Raw genomic sequence first — 10,733 nt, forward strand, 5'->3', positions numbered from 1 at the left:
GAGGAGCGGCCCATGCTGTAAATCAGCCGCAAGCTCTCTGAGCGAGAGATGAAGTACAGCATGATAGAGAAGGAGTCTCTGGCCATCAAGTGGGCGGTCCTTACCCTCCAATACGATCTGTTGGGACAGGCCTTCTCCCTCTGTTTGGACCACGCTCCTCTCCAGTGGCTCCACGGCATGAAGAATGCCAATACTCAGATCACTCTTTGGTAACTTCAGCCATTTAGGTTTGAGGTGGTCCACAGGCCGGGGGCGCAGATGGCTGTGGCAGATTTCCTCTCTCTCGTTGGGAGGGAGGATGTCAGGCTGGGTAGCTCCCCGGCCTGAGTCGGGCGGTGGGGGTATGTGGAAGTGGGGGCATGGTCGAGTGCCGATTTGTGAATGGAGGGCTGAGCCGGAGAAAGTGAGTGGGAATGCACACCTGGGGGAATTTTACTAACGAGGATTCTGTGTTGAAGTTAGCTGGGGCGAGGACAAAAAGAGAGAGAGAGAGCACGACTCAGCACAAAGCCATATGCGTGCGGACGTATGTGTGTGTGTAAATAAGAGACCGCTGAAAGTGGAGGAAAAAATTGGACAATAAGTTGCCTTTGAGTTGTTCTAAGCCTGCCTCCTGCTTCCTCATTTCCGCTCGAACTTGGGAGATTGCAGCAACTGTATACTGATGGAAATGTGATTTATAAAACTGGGAACAAACTGGATTTTTTTGTCTTTGTAGGTAATGTAAGGAAGTTAACATTTATAAAAGTCTGATATTGTGTTTAAATTGTATAATTTTATTGTGGCAGTTGTAGACAGTGTTTTACAATCAATAAAGCTTTAGTTGTGCTATCAGTTTTATCTCTGTACCAAAGTGGTTGTGGAGAGGTGTGAATTATTTCCCCAGCGGGGGGCTCACACCCCTCCCCTTTTCCTTCACCCTGCTCACCAGCAACTAAACACAGAGTCATGGTACTCTACACACAGAAACCCAACAGTGTCCTGACGAATATTATAACAGGCTTGTGGCAATAAAATAATTCATTTATTTATACTGATTGAAAATGTCCGATAAGTCGATTTCGGCATGGAGCACCAGTGTAGCGGTAAAAAGGGTTTTAAGTCTACTGCTTATGTTGTAAAGTGAAAAGCAGCTGACACCTTCATCATTTCATTCCAACAGCAAAACCCAAACCGACTGTAAGAGTGAATCCTCAGAGCTCTGTCTACACTGGAGAGACCATCACTCTGAGCTGTGAGCTGCAGTCAGCTGGATGGAAGTTTCAATGGTACAAATATAATGAGCAGTTGCAGCTTTTGAGCACTGAAACTGTACCCAAAAACAAATTCCGTGTGACAGTCGGTAACGCAGGAGAAACAGTGTATCAGTGTACAGCATGGAGGTATAACTCGTGGACAGACACATACTACTACACAGAGAACAGTGATCAAGTCAGGATTACAGCAAGAGGTACGTCATGATATCTCACTTTTTTTTTTTACCAGGTTTGAAATTAAGAGGGGTATGAATAAAATATTGCATAATTACTGCAATTCCACATTATTATATAATGTTTTAAATCTTTACAGAAGTTTTTTTTTTAATCTTTAAACATTTTTTCGTTTGTGGTCATACAAGGCTAAGTATAGTAGGTAAAACAGTTGAGATTCACTCTCATATGTGAGATACAGATTAGTAGATGCAAGTGTTAAAATTATTTAGCAAAAAAAAAAGACCACTCAGTGATAAAATGATTGAACACATTCCTAATCTCTTATAAAGGTGTTTATACCTGTAGGGATACAGAGAAGTGCAGAAATGCTATAACATTATACCACATAATTGTGGAATTCTGGATGCTGATTGGTCAAAAGGTGTTGATTAATTTTCTATAACAGCTGCTCTGACAGAGAACTCATTCTAAAATCATTGTTTCTGTAGTAACAGCTCATTCAGAGGGACTTACTGCTGATACATCAATTTAATCACATTAAAGCAAATGGAACTGGTCACATCATGGTCACCACTTATTGCTTATATTACTTTTGTTTTTTTTAGACTACAGCCTAGATTATCCAGTTAAGTTTGGAAACAGGTGATACCTGTTAATAAGTACAATAAAAATCTTACATTAACAGATTTTGTAGTTTATAAAAATGTTTCTTTGCAAATTAAATGATAGATCTAATAAAAAATGAACTGTAGTACTGTAGCATGTTCTTAAATCATCGTTATATATGCATGATGACAAATTCATCATGACAGTTTAAATACTTTATTATTTTTCTACAGCAAGATCAAAACTTATAACATTTATAAATCCTGATAAACAGGTGTTCAGTGGAGACGCTGTCACTCTGAGATGTGACATACAGGATGAAAGTGTCTCTAGCTGGCAGTACAGCTGGTATAAAGATGCTTCACACAGTCCTGTCAGTAGTGAACAGGTGTACAGGATCAGTGGTGTTGAAGTGACCCACACAGGTAAATACACCTGTAGAGGAGCAGAGAGAGGAGGCTCACACTCCTCATACTTCAGTGATGCTGTTACACTGTAAGATGTGGGGGTGTGAGTTTGCTTTGGTGACACATTAAAAATGTGCAATTAGATAATCTTAGACAGATTCTAATTGTGTATTAAATAAATCTACAAATGAATCATTTTGTATTTCCTGTGTAACAGAGAGACCATGGGCAGTACTGAGTGTATCTCCACAGAGCTGGCTCACTGAAGGAGACTCAGTGACTCTAAGCTGTGACGTTACAGACTCCTCTACAGACTGGACATTCAGCTGGTACACAGCTGTTCCCTACAGAAACGGCTTAACTCAAATAAAACATAATCATGGCTATAGCATGTATGTGGAGCTCCTCTCAGACAGCAGCAGAGGATCTGGAGGCTCCTACACTCTCAGTCCTGCTGCTCTAAAACACACAGGAGTTTATATGTGCAGAGGAGAGAGAGGAGAACCAGCCGTTCACACACAGTACAGCAATCCACAGCCACTATGGATCACTGGTGAGGAAAAATAACAGTAGGTTTAGGTTAAATAGAGTAGAATGTGGATGTGTGACTAAAGAATAAGCTTCATGCAACATTTATTTATTAATATGTATAAGGCAGTTAAAGAGCCCTAAGTGCTAGTAGAAACTGTTTTCCCCTTTGTGACATTGATGACAAAAGCCATGTGCTGTCTTATTGCACTGGGCACGCACCTGATCTAGTCACTGGTTTATTTTCCTGAAAACAAAGAGGACTAAAGGGTGTATTTAGGATCTCTGGGCAGGAGGATGTTATTATAAAAGCCAGAAAGCCAGAGCAAGTCAACACTAGAAATGTAACTGAATATGAATGCAGTATATTGTTCGGAATGAACATATAACTAACCCTGTAGATGATAATATAATAATATCAGATCAACAATTACAATGTTTTACTCCGAACTAATTTCACTAATTTCATCATCAAAATCATCAACCTGTGTACTAGATCCTTTACCTACTTGTTTCTTCAAACAGATAATTCCTGAAACAATCAAACCTCTTTTAAAGATAATAAATTTTTCCCTTAGCATTGGCTATGTACCTAAATCTTTTAAACTAGCAGTTATCAAGCCCTTGATTAAAAAACCTGACCTTGACCCCTGTCAGCTGTCTAACTATAGACCGATATCAAACCTCCCCTTTATCTCCAAGGTCCTAGAAAAGGTTGTAGCACAGCAGCTATGCTCATACTTACATAGAAATAACATTCATGAAATGTATCAATCAGGAGTTAGGCCTCATCATAGCACAGAGACAGCGCTGGTAAAAGTTGTAAATGAATTACTACTGGCCTCTGATCAGGGTTGTGTCTCCTTGCTTGTGCTACTTGACCTTTGTGCAGCTTTTGATTCCATTGATCATGCTATTGTCCTCGATAGACTGGAAAATGTAGTAGGCATTAAGGGAACAGCCCTTTCCTGGCTCAGGTCTTATTTGACTGATCGTTATCAGTTTGTAAACGTAAATGGTGACTTCGCATACTAAGGTAAAGTTTGGTGTCCCGCAAGGCTCTGTTTTAGGCCCACTGCTCTTTTCTTTATATATGCTACCTCTGGGCAAAATTATCCGTAAACATGGTATTAGCTTCCACTGTTACGCTGATGACACACAGTTGTATGTTTCATGAAAGCCAGATGACAGACATCAGCTTAATAAAGTTGAGGAATGTGTAAAAGACATTAGAAACTGGATGTTTATTAACTTTCTCTTACTTAATTCTGACAAGACAGAAATACTTGTACTAGGAACACATGCAATTAGAAGTAAGCTCATGTGCAGCAGTAAAAAACCTTGGTGTGATTATTGACTCTAGTCTTTCTTTTGAAGCTCATGTAGATAATATAACTAGGATCGCTTTCTTTCATCTCAGAAATATTGCTAAAATAAGAAATATATTGTCACTACACAATGCAAAAAAATTAGTTCATGCTTTTGTTACCTCTAGGTTGGATTATTGTAATGCCTTACTGTCTGGATGTTCCAGTAGATGCATAAACAAGCTCCAGTTAGTCCAGAATGGAGCAGCGACAGTCCTTACTAGAATCAGAAGATCTTATCCACACTGCACTGGCTCCCAATCAAATTTCGTATTGATTATAAAATACTACTATTGACCTATAAGGCACTAAATGGTCTCGCGCCACAGCACCTGAGCGAACTTTTGGTCTTTTATGATCCGCAACGCCTACCTTTAGATCAAAAGGTGCAGGCTATTTGTTGGTGCCTCGAATAGTGCGGGCTACAGCTGGGGGTAGATCTTTCTCTTACAAAGCCCCACAGTTATGTTTAAGTCTAGGCTGAAAACATATTTGTTTAGTAAAGCCTTTTGTGAATAGTTTTTTCTTAGGTACAGGGGCAGGTCTGGAGGGTTCACAGGCATAGAGTGTTGTGGTGAACTGAGATGTTTGGATGCTGTCGCCCCCCCACTCTCACACGTTCAGTCAGGTTTGTCGACGGTGGAGTGGCTGGCTGCCTTCTAATAGAAGGGATTTATTTATAATTGCACTATCCATTGCACCCAGATGAGGATGGGTTCCCTTTTGAGCCTGGTTCCTCTCAAGGTTTCTTCCTCATATTGTCTCAGGGAGTTTTTCCTTGCCACCGTCGCCTCTGGCTTGCTCATTAGGGATAAATTCACATATGTACAATATGTTTTTTGTGAATCCATTTATTTCTGTAAAGCTGCTTGACAATATCCATTGTTAAAAGCGCTATACAGATAAAATTGAACTGAATTGAATATAATGAGTTCTAAACATATACAAAATATGTCAATAGGAGGCACAGTATTCTGGGGTTGTTTTGTGTTTGATTGTTTTAAGAAAGACATGACCATGCCTACTTCTGGTTTAAACACAAATACAAATACAGAAATGGCTTTTAGGAGAACTACACAGTTGCAGATACAGATGATGTCAAAATGTTACACTGATGGAAAACACAATACAAATAGCAGAGCTGTAAAACAGGCAAGGATCAAACACAGTAAAGTACAATATAAGATACCAGAGGGAAAATTGAAAAGAGTAATCAAAAGCAAAGGGTCTAAACATGGCAATGGCAATCACAAACTAATCATGGCTCTGAATTTAACATTGAGCAAATGCATGTGCTGGCATGATGTAATCTCCAATGAAGAAGTGACCTGGAGGTGGAGAGCTAGAGCTAGGCTAATAGTGAGATGATGGTGACCTCTGGTGGTCATGTGATGTTGATGTGATGCCCTGATTGTGTGCACCTCTTCCTAGTTTCAAACACGTTTTATATTTATATCCTCTGTGTTTCCCCGTGTCTCTGCCTTTTTTTTTTTTGCCTGCAGCAATTGCAAGACTTTCCTGTGTACGTAGCCCAAGTTTTGATTTTGTTTCTTAGCTTTTACCAATGCTATGGACTGTGGCTTTGATTGCTAGATTAATAAACAATTCTGAATGCACATGTACATTTATACTCATTGTACTGCATATTGCACTTATTCTTATTTATGTGGATTTCTTCTCTGTTTAAGGTGAATCTCCTCCAGTCTCTCTGATCATCAGTCCCAGCAGAACTCAACACTTTACTAAAGACTCTCTCTCACTGAGCTGTGAGGACCAGAGTATCTCTACTGGATGGACAGTGAGACGATACACACACAGTGAGGGAGTGTTAGATTGTTCACGGTGGGGATCAGTTACAGGATCTACATGTAAAATCAGCTTCCTCTCCACATCACACACTGGAGTTTACTGGTGTGAGTCTGAATCTGGAGAAAATAGTAATCCTGTCAACATCACAGTGCATGGTGAGTCTTCATGTAGTGTGTTTAGTGTCAAAGGAAAAATGACCATTTCTTTCAGACTGTATACAAGTATGAGTGCTTGCTTACCGATGCCCATACTGGTAATCGTGTGGCCCTCCTATCTCAAGGATTAGCAATCTTGCCAATTTTGGCACTAAATTTTAGACTACGCCACCCCAGAAATTTGGCTGGGGACCCACAAGCACATCAAGTACCCAATACACAGATTCATTGTGGCTGATACAGGTATCAAACAATGATTAAAGGGTTCACACAATTTATTCAGAACGACATACAATAAACTGCAGCATTGATCTCTTTAATATATAAACATTAAAACACCTCACTCATAACTTTATACACATGCACACTTTACCACTTCAGAACTGGGGATATCGGCTTGCCTATCCAATAAACACAGCAACCACACATGCCACCACAGCATCGAATCACCCGTTGTGAACACTGCAAACCGACATCCGCACCACCACCACACATGGAGGACTCTGGCTAATGCTAGCCCCCCAATTCTGAAGGGAAAAAAAGAACAAAATATAAGACACAACCACACATACACTTAAAGAATATCCTCAATAAAGGAACATTTATCTTGGGCTGTTGAAGCAAAAGGGCAAGTCAAACTGCTCACAAAAAAAAACCATTTACAAAGAAAAAAAATTCTAAATACACAACCACATACACACACAAAAAACACAACCAAATAGTACTGACAAACACGTAGCTATTCGCCTCCTCAAGTCCCACCGTCACCGGATACCTGAAACCATAAAATTTGAATGAATCACCTCAGGCCGCAGCGATCGCTCCGATCGTCCAAACAAACCCTTCTTGCTGAAATGAAATAGTCATCCAGTTAGCCCCGAAGGCATCCACAACCCATGCGTGGTTCTGGTAAAAAGCAGACGGTTGGTCGAAGCGTACAACTCATAGAAAAGAAGCAATCCAGTCTGTGCAGGTGTTGCTAAACAGCCGGCGAATAACCCATGCTCGTAGCTGCAGCTCATACAAACGAACTGCGTCGCACCGAATCTAGCAGCGCCCCACAAAAAGCCTGCAGCAACACCTTCCAGCCCCCGTATCACTACTAAAATAAAACAATGATTAAGTTTAAGAAAAGGGAGTTATTACCACTTTGCCCAAACACTAAAGCATTACATACCTGCGACTAGCAACGCACCCCGCCCAACGTGCTCGGCGGCGTGCATATTGAACTCTCGCGAAGATCAGCCTTCACTCGATGCCTCGCTATTAAATAAAACAAGTCTCAAATAACCCCGCATAACAAACACAGACCCATTGTAGCTACCACCAGCAGCTCCTACCTCCTGAATGTGCACCCGGCGCACCAAAATTGACGTCACCAACTGGACGCACTTAGGTAGGCGTCAGTCCTATCTCCTTTTATATCCACGAAGCGTACCCTATATCCGCCCCTCATACAAAAATGGCAGATCACATCACCACAGTTGTAATGAAATGAATAACTTTCTGAGAATTAATCAATCAGGGATGTCATAGAACAATTTATTTCTCTCTGTTATGTTGTCTGCTGCTGTGTGCAGCTAACCCCATGTGCATAGTTACATTTAACATGCTAAGGTGTCATTGTCTTTAATAGAGAGTGCAAGTTTGCAACCTGAGTTGTATCAGTGAGTCTGGTCATTAAAAATCAGTACAAACTGCTATGAATTTCATCTTCACTCACAAGCAAAGTGTTGACTGTGCGGAGCGAGGAGAAAGGAAGTGCACATGGCTCAGTGCTCAGTGCTGTCATGTGTGACAGTTTCTCTGCACACTCTCGTCACTGCTCCACTCTTGTGAAATCTTTGTGTGCACAATTAATGGCACCTTGAGCTCATTTTTAATGGCCATGTTAGATGATACTGTTCTGCACTCTCAGGTGGGTCACCCTCACACTCTCTATTAAACATAATGTTTCAGCAGCATAATGTGTTTATCAGGTTACTCGTATTGCAGGAAGATGCTGTAGTTTCTCCTCCTGATATTTTCACAGAGCCCAGTTTGCAGTCTGCTTTACATTGATCATTAATCATGAAATACTTTCAGATCACTTTCATTTTGTGTCGTCTGTTCATTAGCATGACAACATACACTAGGCTTATGTCACATAGTAGCACATCAGATGCTGGTATCAGCAAGCACCAGTAAATGAGCATTATTATTAAATCTATACCTGATACATGTATTGGTATCGATGCAGCTATAATTCAGACACAGAATTTTTGTTAGTCGACACACAAATTGTGTGGGTTTCCTTATTGGAATCATATTAAATTGTACATGTGATATCCTCTGTTCTAGATGGCGATGTGATCCTGGAGAGTCCTGTCCATCCTATGACTGAGGGACATCCTCTGACTCTACACTGTTTATATCGCAGCAGAAATTCCTCAAACCTCCGAGCTGATTTCTATAAAGATGGATCAGTTCTCCAGACACAGACTACAGGAGAGATGATCATCTATAACCTCTCAAAGTCAGATGAAGGTTTCTACCACTGTAAACACCCAGAGAGAGGAGAGTCACTGAAAAGCTGGCTCTTAGTCAGAGGTGAGAAATCATTTAAATACTCATTTAAATACAACTGTGACTTGAACGCTGTAGCGTTACATAATGTAAGCTATAGTCCTTAGTTTATGTAACTCTGTGTACAATATGCTATGTTATGCTTGTGCACACAAGTGTAAAAGAATTTATTTATACAGCAGATTGAGCTAAAACTTACAAACACTTGAGCATGAACAAAGTGTTATTCTAATTATTACTTTATTCAGCGTCAGGTCCATCACGTGCAGAAGCTCCATTCTCAGTGTTCATGCTGATCAGTAGTGTAGTGACGGCCTCTCCGTATCTGCTGGTGACCATCATTCTGCTGGTCAAATGTTACAGAGCTCGAGGTAAGAACTCTTACTGTACGTTTCACATAATGAGCACAATAACTTTATTTAGTGCAAGAAAAACATTTTCACCTTAGGAAAAGTAGAAAGTATTTGACTCACTATTCTCATTTTAAAAGCAAAAATCCACACTTGAGTGTTAAAGCACTTGTTCTAAAATGCACTTACAGTAAGATTTAAATGTAAGTAGGATATGATATAAAACACAACATCTGTTTCTGCTGAGGTCTGAGGGTGAATTTACATGTGACAGACGCTTCAAGTGGAGTTGCATTTTAACTTCACTAATAATGTACATTATTCAGTAAAATTACTAAAAATAGTGCAGAAGTGTATTTCATAAGTAGATGTGCTGACTTATCCATCATAGTAACAGGCGTTAGATAATCTGTATAATTTAGGTTTTAAAAGGAAGAGGTAGCATTTTAATAACACAAAAGGACATGTTAATAAATTGTTTGTAATAATTGATAAAGAATCTCTGACCTACATTTTGCGGTTACTGAAGATGATTGAATGAATGATGTTCATTTTCTAACACATCTTTTCCTGAAGCTCTGTCACTTGTCACTTCATTCATTCAGAAGCCTTAAAACAAACACCCTTTAAACTGTGTTTAGGATGAGATCAAATGCAGGTTGGTTGCTTTTCTGCCATAAACACCTGGAATAAACTTTGAAATGAATCTAATGACTCTTTAATTTCTTTAACAGCTCACACTGATGAAGAGAGAATTGAGAATGCAGTCATAGAGGAGTGAGCAAAGTTCATCTAACAAAAAGAAGATGCATTTACTGTAAAAATAATTTCATAATTTCTCATTCTTTAGGGCTTTGTGAGGTTTTAAAATAATACATATTGATCAAGAGAAAATTGTGATGTATTGTCTGAGGGTTGAGCTGTGCTTCTGCAAAATAACATCTGACATGTGGGAAATAAATATGTCTGCTATTGAAGTGAGTTTAATCTCAACATGGTGACCTGCACACTAAAACCTCAAAACACTTCATCTAACTGTAATGAGGTTTAAGCAAACACAGTAATCTGTGCAAAATGGTTGCTTTAAGTCCAGAAATTATAGAATGATACTCTACTCTGTCAGTTGCTGGACCTCTTTTAATGCAAATCACGCCATCCTATTGTTTTATTCCAATGGAAGAGAATGAGATGAAACAAGATTAAGTCCAAGATGGAAACTAGCATCGTTGGGAGGAAACTAAAGACTAGTAGGTTTGTTCTGTGCTAGGACATGCACTACTGAGATTTGCTTAATATAGAGAGGGTGTATATGGCAGTGGTTCTCAAAGTGCCTGGGGGGGGGGGGGGGGGGGGCATGGAAGATGGATCAGTTTGTGAAAGGGAAGAGAAAAGCTGTAGATGAGGTCACACAGACATCCCAGTCAGTGCTTGCTCTCGGCTTCACTGGTAATGTGGTTGGTGAAGAGGAGAGACCTATGTGTGTCCTATTTCTTAAAAATTAAGACGACACATT

At 39.9% G+C, this 10,733-nt stretch overlaps 1 protein-coding gene across 1 annotated transcript; it reads left to right on the top strand.

The window, feature by feature from the left end:
- Positions 1–1,066: 1,066 nt before the first annotated feature.
- LOC113537671 (Fc receptor-like protein 5) lies at positions 1,067–10,511 on the top strand. Its single transcript, XM_053233261.1, has 9 exons — positions 1,067–1,079; positions 1,163–1,431; positions 2,314–2,518; positions 2,664–2,999; positions 6,030–6,409; positions 7,317–7,398; positions 8,646–8,894; positions 9,119–9,241; positions 9,955–10,511. Exons 1-9 carry the CDS (start codon positions 1,067–1,069, stop codon positions 9,999–10,001), a joined length of 1,704 nt encoding a protein of 567 aa, XP_053089236.1. The 3' UTR covers positions 10,002–10,511.
- The last annotated feature ends 222 nt before the right edge of the window (positions 10,512–10,733 follow it).

Source organism: Pangasianodon hypophthalmus, chromosome 4 (assembly GCF_027358585.1).
Source record: "Pangasianodon hypophthalmus isolate fPanHyp1 chromosome 4, fPanHyp1.pri, whole genome shotgun sequence".
NCBI classification, from domain to species: Eukaryota; Metazoa; Chordata; class Actinopteri; order Siluriformes; family Pangasiidae; genus Pangasianodon; species Pangasianodon hypophthalmus.

Excerpts from the sequence above, each read along its gene's own strand:
- LOC113537671 (XM_053233261.1), top strand. Across the intron at positions 1,432-2,313 it reads ACACAGAGAACAGTGATCAA|GTGTTCAGTGGAGACGCTGT; the intron begins GTCAGGATTACA and ends CCTGATAAACAG. Across the intron at positions 8,895-9,118 it reads AAGCTGGCTCTTAGTCAGAG|CGTCAGGTCCATCACGTGCA; the intron begins GTGAGAAATCAT and ends TACTTTATTCAG.